Source organism: Spea bombifrons, chromosome 1, assembly GCF_027358695.1.
Source record: "Spea bombifrons isolate aSpeBom1 chromosome 1, aSpeBom1.2.pri, whole genome shotgun sequence".
In the NCBI taxonomy this organism is placed as follows: Eukaryota; Metazoa; Chordata; class Amphibia; order Anura; family Pelobatidae; genus Spea; species Spea bombifrons.
In genome coordinates, this window is record NC_071087.1 from 126,349,809 (window position 1) to 126,365,013 (window position 15,205).

The 15,205-nt window shown below is 42.2% G+C and overlaps 1 protein-coding gene across 1 annotated transcript; it reads right to left on the reverse strand.

Moving 5' to 3' along the window:
- Positions 1-1,080: 1,080 nt before the first annotated feature.
- ALDH2 (aldehyde dehydrogenase 2 family member) lies at positions 1,081-15,069 on the reverse strand. Its single transcript, XM_053472940.1, has 13 exons — positions 14,856-15,069; positions 12,251-12,355; positions 10,945-11,085; positions 9,751-9,830; positions 7,678-7,789; positions 7,265-7,393; positions 7,066-7,179; positions 6,360-6,462; positions 5,813-5,997; positions 5,392-5,556; positions 3,359-3,516; positions 2,861-2,975; positions 1,081-1,560 (listed from the first exon to the last, which is right to left on the reverse strand). Exons 1-13 carry the CDS (start codon positions 14,973-14,975, stop codon positions 1,528-1,530), a joined length of 1,560 nt encoding a protein of 519 aa, XP_053328915.1. The 5' UTR covers positions 14,976-15,069; the 3' UTR covers positions 1,081-1,527.
- Between the last annotated feature and the right edge of the window lie 136 nt (positions 15,070-15,205).

Here is a 15,205-nt window from a genome sequence, read left to right on the forward strand (position 1 = left end):
GAAATGTTTAATGCGACTCAAACTCCAAACTGGGCCGGAGTCCTGTTCTTTGAATGAGGCACTTTCTTGAAGTTGTAGGTCCTTCTGGTTTAAAGTGAGACAGTTTTAGTATTTTTACCATAACTCAGTATGATAAGGAGTCAGTGCGGTTGTCTAGTAGATCAGGCTATAAAAGGCCTTTAGTCGCAGAAGCATAAAGTAATACAATGCTTCCATCCAGTGGATGTTTCAATTATTATTGCCGACCGAGTCAGAGCTACTTCACTTGATTAAAACCGTCATTTAACCATACCATATACGCTTGCCTTATATCTTCACGTGAGGTACGCCTCAGTACTAGTTCATTGTCTCTTAACCAAGTCTTGTGGAACAGCAAAGTCGGTTTGATTCTATCAATTCCAATGAATGCTAAAATATTTCATTCGTAAGCAAGCCCTCCCACCACTATCATCACCTCTTTCCTCCTGTGGTGTACCCAGCATACGCAGTCTCCAGTAAGTTCTAAAAATGTGTCCAGCTGATTATATAACTTATGCATTTAATAGCTACATTCTGGAGACTAAAAGCACTCCCCCCAGAGACGGCAATCCATGTCTTCAGTTGATTATGTCTCTGGTAAAACTATCCATCTGTCTCCACCCTCCCAGTAGAATGTAGGCTCACATGCGCAGGGTCCTTCCCACCTTGTGTCATTGTGTTGTTTAATTAAATAAGCCGTAATTTTGTGTTTTCCCCCCTCATAACTGAAATACAGAAATAAACACAGTCTATCCACGTCACATACCCCAATCACTTTACTTGCTAGTCTGCAGGATTGGGAGTTAGATAGTTTACTCATTTCTTTACATTCTTTGGTGAATATTTACTCATAGTCCTGTGCCCACTGGCTTATTCTACTTGAATGTAAAGCCAGTAAAATGTCCTTAAAGTTGCATATTTCAGTTTCTGCACCTCTCTCTTATGAACCAACAATACCTCTGTGTATACTGCCACTTTATAAACTCACACAACCAGTCATACGCATCTCTACTTCCTAACAAAAAAACTTGTTGCATATAAATTGAATACATAAGACAGCAATTGCTAGAATTATTTTTATGTCACAATGTTGAAAAAAGTGAAAAGCGTTCCAGTGAACTGTGAGTGAGCACACGCAGCTTTAAGAAAATTGCAAGTTAAAACATTTCAGAGCTCCTATAACACTGGGTGACTGATACAAAACTTTAGAGCAACAAACTCCAATTATATGCCGTGAAATTTTATATAGTGAAAAAAGGCAAAAAGGTATTTAAAACTGAAGAGCCGTTACCATAAAATGTTACAAGCGGATGGAAAGTGTTAAGTGGCTGCTAGTATAAAAGTATAACTTGGAAGTCTAATAGCGAGCACAAATGTAAAAGTTCTAGAAAAATCCTCTTCCAACAAGGAGCGAATGAGAACCCCGGTATTTTTCACAGTTCCAAACTTTGAAAAAAAAGATTTCTTAATTTGATGTCATTCACAATCTTTGTCATGGAGAATATGCTCTTAAGAGTTCTTCTGGGGAATTTTTACAGTGACCTGGGTAAAAAACAAAAAAAAATTAGATTCAACAAAACATTTATACATAGTTCTATAAACTGTACATTATACTGGACTTGTATGCGAATCTATAGGTTATTCACCATAACCAATCAATACAGGATTTAAATGGACCTCTCAGCATATCTACCATAAACAAACCCACCAAATGAGGAATGAGCAATAATTTATTATGAATTCAAGAAGGTAATTGTCAAGTATGAAAATGGTGGATTTTAAAACAGGCGGGCATGTGGAACAAGCTTATCCCACTGGGTATCTCCAGTGTGCAATTATGCTCCTGCATGATCCCTCTGTATTTAAAAAAACACTTCAAACCATGTTGAAGAAATTGGCAGGATTGGCATATGACAGAGTCTGAGAATGCCAACAGAAGGAAGGAGCTACATGGCATGTGCAGCCTTGAAGGGCAAGCGGGAGAAAAATGCGCCAGTGGCAGTAGAGAACGCATTACCCCTGTAACGGCACGCAGTATGGCTGGGGTGCCCCATTACCGAGCACCAATCTTAGCAAAACTTGGCACACTTATTAGAAAACATAGGAAAAGGGAGTTTGTTCTATCAATAACACTTTCTGTAGATGTAATGTGTTCAAAGTGTGAATATTAACACCTTCGGTCCCTGAGGTTTTCATGAATGAGCAAGATATTTCTCTCTTTACCATATTTTTGTTCAACCATGAATTCCCTTTTCCATATTTGAGAAACTCGCACACGTTGTACATAATTTTGTTCATGAGAAGTAGGGCCTTCTTTTAAAAATCATAGAAATACATAGACACACACACACCTATACGTCTCACAAAACACACTTTTGTAATTTTACTTAAAATGTTCTCCTATACTGTAGGTGCTGCAGCTAAACAATGACTCGATTTATGTTCAGCAACATCACCCGATTACAGTTACCACCGACATTTTTTTTTTATTTTTTTTTATTAAATGTTTCAGAGGGCCACATGTACGCTTTGTATGTAACCCCATATGACATCTTTCAAGAATATTGACTTATTTTTTTCTCTTAGTTAAAGTGGAAATAATTTATTAAATAAAACAATTTCAAATTTCTAATTTTTTTTGCATTAGGACACTGCAATAATTCCAGCCAGCAGAGGGTGCAATGGGAGCCCACCAGGGGCCAGAAAGATCCTCTCAATTCTCTCCTCTCCTCAAATGAACTTCCACTGGGTGTCAGTGACACCCACCAGAATGTAATGCCTGATCACATACACACAATCTTTTGCCTTATTCAATGTAGCATAGGGTTAAGAAAATTCTTACGGTTTTCACTTCGGTGTACGCCTCCAGACCATACTCTCCAAGCTCTCTACCAGTACCAGATGCCTTGTATCCTCCAAAGGGGGCTTGAACTCCAAAGACATCATAGCAGTTAATCCTGAAACAAATTCAAAAGGGGAGATTTGACCTTCTCAATGCAGACATTTTTTTAGCAAATACATGACACACACTAATTAAAGTGAAAGCCCCAGACAGTTCCCAATTTATCCCCTTAGCGGCAGAATTTAAAACTAAACATGATAAAAGGTTAACTCAGCCAGTGTGTGTGTGTTTTTAAAGGAATGGTCATGTCTAAATAAGTGCTTCTTAGGAATTGTATACAAAAAAAAGTCTAAACATTTCACATTCATGAGAGATATTCCAACTATACAAATAAAATCTACACAACACACACACGGTTAATGACATGTGGCCAGGAGAAGGATCTGAAAAATATTCATATATTACATAACAAGTAATCCTTCTCAGGTTCGGACGTACCAGACTGTCCCGGCCCTCAAGGATTGTGACACGTAGTTTGCTTTATCGATATCTTTGGTGAAGACAGCTGCTGCGAGCCCATACATTGAGCTATTTCCTCGCTCAATGACCTCCTCAACGGTCTTAAATTTCAAAATTTGCATCACAGGCCCAAAAATCTGTGAAAACAGTGTAATAGATTGTAGACGCAAAATAATGCCTTAGTCTGTATAAGCATCTTATCTCAAGTACAAATAGGACATAAAACATTAACCCTGTGCCCCAACCTTCAATCTACCCATTAAATAAAATCAAAGTGGTTTATGTCATGCCTGTCACCACTTATGTATGTTATATTTTACTTTCTTTCTTTCTACTCCACTAACCCCTTATCTCCTATATCTGCCCTCTTACCGCCCCTGTCCACTTTAACAGTATTTAACACTCTATTACAGCCCTCAAAGCCTGCAATACACCATTCCATCTTCCCAACAACTGACTTCTTACCAGCCCCAGTGTTGTCCTAATACCGTATTGGCTCGAATATAGGCCGCACTTTTTTCCCCCACTTTAAGTTTTTAAAGTGGGGGTGCGGCCTATATTCGGGGTCTAGCGCCCAACGCCCGGGACATGCAGTCCCGGGCGCCGGGCAGGCAGCGGGGTTAAGATACAGATCCCCCGCAGCGGTGCAGGGGACCTGCATCCTACTCCCCGATATGCTCAGACAGCCTCCCCTGCCAGCACTTCCCACGGGGGGGGGGGGTGCCGGCACGGGAGGTTATCTAAGCGTTTTACCTCTGCCCACCCCCGACTTACCGGAGCAGACTCCCGGGTGTCTTGCGGGGCCGGCGGGAGACATCTACGCAATACGCGCATGCAACTTCCGGTACCGGTACCGGTACCGGAAGTTGCATACGCGTATTGCGTAGATGTCCCTCGCCGGCCCCGCAAGACACCCGGGAGTCTGCTCCGGTAAGTCGAGGAGGGGGGGGCAGAGGAGGACAGCGGCAGCGTATCGCGGGGAGGGAGGACAGCGGCAGCATATCTCGGGGAGGGAGGACAGCGGCAGCGTATCTCGGGGAGGGAGGACAGCGGCAGCGTATCGCGGGGAGGGAGGACGGCGGCAGCGTATCTCGGGGAGGGAGGACAGCGGCAGCATATCTCGGGGAGGGAGGACAGTGGCAGCGTATCTCGGGGAGGGAGGACAGTGGCAGCATATCTCGGGGAGGGAGGACAGTGGCAGCATATCTCGGGGAGGGGGGGGACAGAGTGGCAGCATGTTTTTTTTGGTGCTTTTTTTAAAGAAAAAAAAACTTTCTTTAAAAAAAGCACCAAACTTTTAGGGTGCGGCCTATATACGGGGGCGGCCTATATCCGAGCCAATACGGTATATAGACAGTTAATTACCTGATCTATTTAAACATCCCAGTAGAGGGCACCAACTCTTTGGATCCCCTTAGTACCCACTTCTCCCCATTAAACCATTCCAAATCCCATCCCTCTCCATCTCTCTGCCATCACAGCTATCCCAGTTACTCTATACTAACCTTTATATGTGAAACCATAAACTCCCTCCAGTTTTTAACTTTGCCATAACAAAGGCTCTCCTCCTCACTTATCACCTCTTCCTTTTCCCTACAAGATCTCTCGAGCTGCCCCATATCTCTGGAATCTACTTCTACTGAACCTTCAGCTTTCACCCCCCCCCCCCCCAACATTCAACAAAAATCCCAAAACCCACTTCTTCAGAGAATCCGCACCATCTTAGCTACCAGAACTTCCTTGTCATTGATACAACCACCACACTACCTCTCACCCTTTCTCTATGCCTTATGTTTGTCACCCCATTCCCTCAAGATTGTAAGCAGGGCTTTCTCCACCTAGTGTATCGGTTTGTCTTAGTCTGTCAATTCTCATCTTGTCATACCCCTTGAATATATGCATTGTATTAAGCGCTGTGTAAACTGTTTGTGCTATATAAATAGAATATAATAATAATAATAATAATAATAGTGGAACATTTAGGAATTCTAGGATTTTCAAACCTTTCATACCTCTTCTCTAGCGATGGTCATATTATCAGACACATCTCCAAAGACCGTGGGCTGGATGAAATACCCCCGATCAGCAGCAGGGTTTCCACCATACAACAATTTAGCACCTTCCTGTTTTCCAGATTTGATGTAACCTAGAACTTTGTGAAACTGATCTTCATCCACCTGAAATGGTATTAACAGGGTTAGAAGACATGAAACACTGATGGCATCAAGGCATGTAGTCAGTCACTTACGAAACCCAATACAAATGGTGTAAATGTACAATAGCATCACTATTTGGAAACTGATCACATGCAAACAGAATGCTAAATAATAGGACAGATCAGAAAAACAAAATTGGATATTTTTGTGAATAAAACTGTGAGGGCATCAAATCTGACTGCAGTTTGCATTATACATCTTGGTTATTGCACTTCACCTGAGGACCTTGTTCAGTCTTGAAGTCAAAGGGGTTTCCAACAATCCTGTTTTTGGCCCTCTCAACACTTCTTTCCACAAACTCATTGTATATATCTTCCTGGACGTAGGTGCGGGAGCCAGCGCAGCAGCATTGACCTTGGTTGAAGAACAGGGCAAAGTGGGCTTGCTCCACTGCCCAGTCCACTGGTAAGAAAAGACAAAAGCTTTTATACAACTATAAAAGTATATCCACTTGGAGGTAAAAAATGACAGAAAACGTAAGAACGTCTAAGAATGTTTTTCTTCTAGAATCATCTACCATGCCCAACTAGCAAAGCCATTGATGCCACTATGATATGGTTATTACAAAATGTAGAGTTCATGAGGGAAAATAAAACAGCAAATGGCATGAGGTCACTTAAAGCTTCAATGCCATGCCGGTCATTTGGTGCAAGCAATAGTGCAGGAAGCCTGGGATGTCGGTGTTTCAATCTATCCTTCTTTGCATTATGACAACACCACGTGAACCAAAATATGCATGTTCAGTTTCCTAAAAGTACACTTACAGTCAGCATCTGAAAATATTATATTGGGACTCTTGCCACCAAGTTCCAGGGTCACTTTCTTCAGATTAGTTTTTCCAGCTGCTTGTTGAATTAAACGACCCACCTAGAACAAAGCGAACATATTGGCCGTATGAGTGTCGGCATCGGACTAATACATAGGATATTGCGCAGGGGTGATATGATATGCACCCCTGTTCCAAGAGAGTGCTTCCAATACCATTACAATTAAATAAAAATGGCTCTTCAGCAAAATGTGCAAGTACCTGCTCATATTGTGCACTTGTGTATCATTTAAGGGTTGTAAGAAGAAGAGGTTATTGATTCAATAGCGTTCTCATCCATATTAAATTTTACACTGACCTTTATTAATAGGAACAGCTGCTGGCTTATACACACACAACATACTTTAAGTTAAACTGCAAGACTTAAGAATGTCCAAAACGTAACAGCATTTGAAAGTAGGCAATAGCATTATCGCATTGGGTCGCCCATCAATTATCAGTCTTGGGTTATAGGCAGGCACTATGAACACATGAAGTGTCATTTACATCCATAAAAAATAGATTTTAAAAAAAAAATAAACACACACTACTACCCCCCTGAAACATCTACAACAACTCCAATTAAAATAACTGTTTGGGTGCCACTAATTAACACTGGGGTGAAGAGGGCTGGACTTATTTTGATGAAGGCGGATTGTTCTTACCTCTGTAGAGCCAGTGAAGGCTACTTTATCCACATCCATGTGAGAGGAGATGGCGGCTCCAGCAGTTGGACCCATCCCAGTAATTATATTCACAACTCCTGGTGGAAATCCAGCCTGTGGGGGAGAGAAAGTGTTTAAACAGATGTCTTCCTTAACTAGATTTTCTTTTAAGGCTTAAGACTGTAAGCAAACCACTTACTTCTTTCACAAGGCTGGCAACATGCAGTGCTGTGAGAGGGGTCTGCTCAGCAACCTTCATGACAATCACATTACCAGTGGCCAAAGCGGGACCAAACTTCCAAGCCAACATCAGAAGGGGAAAGTTCCACTAAAAATAAAAATAAACTTGTCGGTTTGACCTTCAGTATCCAATTCTCTGTTTTTTTTTTGTTTTTTTTTTTTTAATTTAAACTCTGCCCTCTCAGGCTGAGCCAACAGAGAAATTATTCAGTGTCAAGAGAATAATGAACCCAAATTAAGCATTATCAGAGTATCTAGTTTGAAGAATTCGCACCATCCTCTCTGGTGCTTTACAAGGAAGCATGAGTAAAAAAGTAAATTGGGAAGAATAATCCTACAGCTGCCAGCTACTTGATCCCATTATTTATTTACCGGAATGATCTGTCCACAGACTCCAACTGGCTCATGTCTGGTGTAGGTAAAGTAATCTCCATCAATCGGAATGGTTTTGCCATGCCATTTATCAGCCCATCCAGCATAATACCTGATAAGAAATAAAAACTTCTGATCAAACTAGGGCTGCAACTAACGATTATTTTAATAATCGATTAATCGGCCGATTATTTTTTCGATTAATCGATTAATCGGATAAAAAAAACAATATGCAAATTTTTCGTTTATTTAAAAGAATTTAATGAACTGGATGTTAAAAAACAACTTAAAATTTACATTAACATTCTTATTTTGTTATGATGTAATAAAAAACAATATTTTCAAAGTACAAGAACCCAAACACAATATTTATGAAACAAAATAACCCCAAACATTCTGAAAAGAGGTGGACTATTACTGTTCAAGAAACTTTGCCCCAGCACTTTGCACTTTGCACCCAGCACTTTGCACCCAGCACTTTGCACCCAGCACTTTGCACCCAGCACTTTGCACCCAGCCCTGGCACTTTGCACCCAGCACTTTGCCCCAGCCCTGGCACTTTGCATCCAGCACTTTGCACCCAGCATTCAGCACTTTGCACCAGCACTTTGCACTTTGCACCCAGCCCTGGCACTTTGCACCCAGCACTTTGCACCCAGCCCTGGCACTTTGCACCCAGCACTGGCACTTTGCACCCAGCACTTTGCACTGTGCCTCTGCACCCAGTCTCTAACTCTGCCCTGCACCCAGCCCTGCCCCCACATTCTGCCCTGCCCCCACACTCACACTCTGCCCTGCACCCACTCTGCCCTGCACCCACACTCACACCCTGCCCTGCATCCCCACCCCCACTCTGCCCTGCACCCAGTCTCCCACTCTGCTCTGCACCCACACTCACACCCTGCATCCCCACCCCCACTCTGCCCTGCACCCAGTCTCCTGCCCTGCACCCCCCACCCCCACTCTGCCCTGCACCCACACCCCCACTCTGCCCTGCACCCACACTCACGAACCGCTCTGTGCGAATGGAGCCACTCGCACAGAGCGAACCGCTCTGTGCGAATGGAGCCACTCGCACAGAGCGAACCGCTCTGTGCGAATGGAGCCACTCGCACAGAGCGAACCGCTCTGTGCGAATGGAGCCACTCGCACAGAGCGAACCGCTCTGTGCGAATGGAGCCACTCGCACAGAGCGAACCGCTCTGTGCGAATGGAGCCACTCGCACAGAGCGAACCGCTCTGTGCGAATGGAGCCACTCGCACAGAGCGAACCGCTCTGTGCGAGTGGAGCCACTCGCACAGAGCGAACCGCTCTGTGCGAGTGGAGCCACTCGCACAGAGCGAACTGCTCTGTGCGAGTGGAGCCACTCGCACAGAGCGAACTGCTCTGTGCGAGTGGAGCCACTCGCACAGAGCGAACCGCTCTGTGCGAGTGGCTCTGTGCGATCCGTGCACATAGACATGAAGAATACTTACCTCCGGAACGCGTCACATCCGTCACGTAGCTAGAAGGCGGAGACTGCAGAGCGTGTAGCAGAAGCGGGGAACGCTCGCGGAGGTAAGTAAAAGGAGCCGAGTGCTCCAACAACGAATTGATCACTCGATTAATCGATAACGGAAATCGTTATCGATGATTTCCGTTATCGATTATTATCGATTTTATCGATTCGTTGTTTCAGCTCTAGATCAAACCCATTAAGGGAAAATTGTTTCATGCGTACCCTAAACACCAATGTTCATTCTAACATTTTTCAGGGTTCTAATACCAGTAATATCAACAAATTAAATTGGCATCTGCCGTTTTGTCTGTTTTAAGGTAAAAGTATAAATATTACAGAGTGATGTTTTATAAATATTACCCTCTTTAAGCCAGAAAACTGATGCGATATTGTGAAGTTAATACCAAAAACTAGACAAGAAAACACAGCTTCTCTTGTTTTAAAAAGCTAAAAGCATTTGCAATTTCAAATATAAACACACATTTTCACACCACCAAGGTTTTACATCCATAATTTTAAATGTTGGAAAGAGCTTAATCTTAAAAGTAGGTATATTTCAACTAGTGTTTGTTACCTCAAACATTTAATTACCAAATCCAGGTCTACCGAGTAGGAGATTGCATAGGGCTTCCCATTATCCAGAGTCTCTAAATTCTGAACAAAACAATATTACGTTAACACTTCAAAACAGGAAAATAAATAATTAGAAAAAAAAAGGGCAAATTCTATTACATAAGGCTAACAGTCCCATGAACTTGATTTATATATTCATTATCCCTCACACCATGTACTTACAAGCATAAATTGACTTCAAGGTTTGAGATTCAGTTCATACCCCAATGTTACGCTTTCAAATGCTGCCATCTATTTCCGTGATAATACTAGCCTACATCTAGTTCCCGTCTCCCAGGATAAATTGGGAAACCTCTGGATTAATTTTGGGATTACACATTCTGAAACGGCAAACACCATTACCCAACTTTATTAACGTTAAGACCTTGCAGGTGCATATGGAATGAGGCATTTCTTATTTTATTTCATCTTTGCATAAGCCTAACATCCTATGAATGTTGGAGAACACAAATCTGCTATACAGGGAGATATTCATGTACTTTGAAACATAAAAACCCTTCTAGATGTATTCAGTCTGGCTCATGAGTATCAAGGCTTACAAATTGTTACAGTCACACAGCACAGAGGGGAACATGACAGGTTCTCTGTCCCCAATAATGCCTGGACAGTAATATATGTAGTTTTTCAGTGTTGAGTTTCCTTAACGTGTGGCTGTGCAAAACAAACATGGTTCCTCAAACTTTGGGTCTTAAAGATAAGCATGCTGAATGTTTTACAGCACATAGGTCAATGATTAAACATACATCAAATAAAGACTATGGTAGCGCAGACAATGGTAATTAAATGCTGCAACAGGCTCCGCTCATTGCGCCAACGCTTGCAATAATAATAAAACCAGAGGGCTTAACTGTGAAAAGATGGCATGTAAAGAGCTTTAACGCTCCACATAAAACTGGAACGGCCATCATATGACACATATAGCCCAGTTAAATGCTGTTAATAAAGCCAAACAAGCAGTACAAACACCATATACCGTAGAGGTTATGTATTTGAAGCTAAAATACTTTAAGGGAGTATGTAGACAAAGTTATCACAATCCCCCTAAAACAAATCAAGTTGGACCAATACACCCCATGACTGGTAAAGATAATTAAGTCTTGCTGAATGTAGGACTGAGGCACATACTATTACTTACAGCTAAGATGGCTCGGTCCCTCTCGATAAGATCGGCCAGTCTGTTTAGAAGCACACCCCTCTGATAGGCATCCATTCTCCTCCATGGTGATCCCAGTTTAAATGCATCCTTGGCTGCCTTTACAGCCTTATCCACATCAGCCTGAAAGGATAGGTATAGCGTGCAAACTAAAGAAGGGCTTAAGGTAAAGTAATGTTAAATTCTGGCTATAGATGTAAGATACTTGGTTTCTTAAATAAACATTTTTCCCCAAGTAAATTAAATATATGTTATTTGAAATGCTACATAATATGGCATAAAGATGGAGAAAAAAAAAAAAAAAAAAAAAGCACATAATTGCATAAAATACATAAACTAGCTCATCAACTGGTTTATTTATCGGAGGCTTAGTGTCCATTAACATTAACACATTTTTTATTAAGTGGACCCAGTTAATCCTGATTAAGTGTACTTTAACAGGTGACAAAGAACAATAAACACAAAGGATTCCTTTCTGATCTTTTCACCTTGACCATATGTTCTTCACAAAGCAGATCACAATTAATTAGAGCAATCTGCCTGTAAATTAGGGTACCAGCATTGTTTAAGGGCAGTGTCTAGGAACTGATTTGACTTTGCCCCCCCCACACGCAAGATAACTAAAAACAAATCCATTGAGTCCAAGAGACAAAAGAATTCTTATCACTGTCACTTGTCATTAGACAAGTATATTATTATTAAGGAACGTTTAATAAACAGCAGTTAAAATCCAAGAAGTGTTGCATAGTTAAAGAAAAAAAATAAAACTACTAATTGCTATGTAAACCGATTGATATAAATCTTGATTTTGGGAACAAAATATAATAAACAACACCATAAGAAACGGAATAGCTGTGTGGTAGTGGGCGATTCAAAAATAATAATAATATTTCTTTGTTTTACAGCAGTTTGCTAGATATGGTCATTTCATGCAGCACTTTTTTTTTTTTTTTTTTTTTTTTACAGCCCAGAATGCTTTGCCTGTTTACTAATCTGAAGTGCACACATTTATTGCATAACACAATATTTCTGCCATGTGTTCAACAGATCTCCAGTACATTACAGAACGGTCTCATGTCATTCCAGGCCACCCCCTCCTTTATATTTTGAAACATAAAGAAGAAGAAAAAAAATTGGCATCTGCAACTCTACATACAAAATTGGGAGGGTAGGGCTGTCTTGCCAAAAGCAAGATGCTATGTAACTTGATCTTTTGTATCCCAGTACATGCCTTATAATGTATCCAGCTACCAAACTAGCCTCTAGCAAACACTGTCCTGGAACTCACTTTATCTCCCTCTGCAACATGGCAGATGACTTCTCCGGTGGACGGGTTGATTGTGGGGAAGGTCTTCTTGCTGTTGGAATCGTGCCATTCGTTGTTTATGAAGAGCTGAAATAAAGAACACCATAACTGGAATGCTTTAGTTACGAACTTAAATCTTACGCTGGCAGAAAGCTAAAGCTATGTGGATTAGGCGTGAATGCTTCTAGGGTAAAGTTACAAGCTAGGAAGCATAACGTATGCAGGCACATCGATTCTGCTGCAAGTTTGGCAAACTTCTTCATCTTGCAAATCTTGTAATGGTGAAGGAGACCACATTTCCAGTGGCAAGTTTGAGGCGTCGATCAGAATACCCCCAAAAGGTCCGAACAGAGAAGTAGGTTACACTGAAGAGAATTATATACAAGTATAAGAAGTGATTTAGGTTCAGGCTGCTCTGTTCCTTATAAGTTCTCCCTCATCTGCTCCCTGGAATGTTTACACATGTGTTACCAGGAACATAGTCTACAATTGTCTCAGAAATCTGGGCATTACATTAAGTGTTTACCAGCCAATAATTGGGACCCCTACCTGGAAATTACAATTTGTTAATTCCATTTCTATGCCAAGTTGAAATGGAGCTGTTCCACATAGCATACCTCCCAACTTCGCGGTTTTATGCAGGATAGTCCTGCTTTTGTAGACCGTGGTAATCATGGGATAACTGGGGAGGCCAGACTGGATGAATGAGCTATAGCAGGGGTGTCCAACCTGCGGCCCTCCAGCTGTGGTAGAACACTTTTAAAAACATTGAAATCATCACTGACTGGGAACTGCACAAATGTCACAAATAGCATAACGTGTGTTTCTGCCACAGGCGGCATTAAACTGCTCACGTTCAGAAAGACAATCACAAACACAGTTAACGCAGCAAAGCAGAGGAGCAGTTATGGCTCATCATCTCTGCAACCTTTGAGATGTTAAGTGTAATAGAGGATAAATTACATTAAAGAACCACTTTATGGGCAGGTAAAGCCAGTTTAACTGGTTTTAGACTGTGTATAAAATTTGAGCAAATGGTCCATATATTATTATTATCAACCCATATGAAGCAATAACTAAACTCAATTATTGCTGAATGCAAACAATTACATGGTCCTTGACATCACCTCCTGCGGCATTTTGCTTGGCGAAGCCTTATGTAGTAGTTCTACCTACATAAAAACTGCAAACATAATCCAACAATAAATGCTAACAGTGGCTAAAAACCTAGTTTAACAAAAGAAACGCAAAAATTGACAGCAGATAAGAACCATTTGGCCCATAAAAACGCTGATTAAAGTCTACACGGGCTACAAGGAGGGCTGCCAGCTTCGCAATCGTTTGCAAAATCGCTTTAAATATTTACACAACTATTGTTGGCAGCCTTTGTGCAACCTTGGATACATTATAGGTTTCAGAAATTAAAAGCATTACAAGAGTTGAAGTCTCAAAGAGTTTTTTTTTTTTTTTTTTGGAAGCGACACACGGGCCGTTCAATCGTATAGGCCGGGATAGTCCTAATATTTCACGCTGGATTTCTAAGATTTCCTTACACATTGCATCATGCATTACACCAGCTCATAATAGTGAAACTTCGCAACCAACAATTTAGTGAATAAACCCCTTTACATGGTGGTTTGACCCTACCTCATTGAAGAATAGGTGTAAGAAATTGTGTATTACAGCGATGCATAGTGCGTAGTTTTTTTTAACCTTGAACAGTAAGAGTAGCAAATCTTACATAACATTTGGCATCGTATGGATGGGGTGTGCCACAGTGTATAGCTTTCCCAGTACATTATTATCATTTCATGTTTTATAGCGCCATCACATTCCACAGTGCAGTACAGCCACTGTGCACAACATTTCACCGTCGCCTTTCCTAGTCGGACACTAGCCACAGATGACATCAGGCGTGCCGAATATGACATTACATGCAAATAGTTTATTTTTGTGACAATACCCACTTTTGTAAGGACGTTTGTCACATTATGCATGTTAACATGATTGCGCTGCATCACATGTGTATCATGTTTCAGTTACCAAGTACCAACTTACAAAAGCAAGGATCGAGTGAAATAAATCGGAAGTCACTATTTGAGGGGCTTTGTGTGGGAAACATTGCATACGCCACTGAACACCAAGAAAAGTAGAGGGGGTTCCCCTTTAATGAAAATGTTTATTAGGAGTGCCCAGCTCTTATCGGGCCGCTTCTACGGGGCTGTGTAGGCACCGAGTGAAAGGCTTACAGTGTGCATTTGGGGCGGACCGAGCGCTAACATTTCTATGACAAGACACAACATGGCTGCGGTTTGCACCCTCCTGGACAGGGAGTGCTACCAGAAGCCCGTGTCCGGTGACACAGCCCCGGGGGCTGAAACCTAGCAGAGCCCGGGGTACGCGAGTGGAGAGAGGGTCACGAAGGGAAGCAGCTACAAGCGGCAATAGAGGATCCGCTGTGTAATACTAAGCCACGCCCACCCAGAGGCGCCCTCCGCAAACCCCTAGAAGCCTTTGAAGCCTGTCCCAAAAATGCCCCCAGACGCCACCGCTTCTGTTTCACTTGCCCCAGAGCGGGGGGAATTACCTGGTTAAAGTGCACGTCAGGTTTGGGGTTGGGTGCAGGAATAGCCGCTGCAGAGAACCTGCTGATCTGGACCCCCAGTGGCCCCTTGGGTGACAACTTGGACAAGACGGTTCGAAGCATAGTGCACCCGATAACTTCAAGCCCGCTCCTTGCAGCTACAACCAACTCCAGGGGACAGCTCCTGCAGCAGCCTATTAATACGGTATAAACACGCCCACCTCTCACTCCCTGCGAAATGAAGAGCCTCCGGGCCAATCACACCAAGTTCAAAGTACACACAGGCACGAAGGGGTTAAGTTTCAGGCCACCCTCGGTCCCTCGGCGCGCAGTGTTAGCTGCTGTCTCCCCTG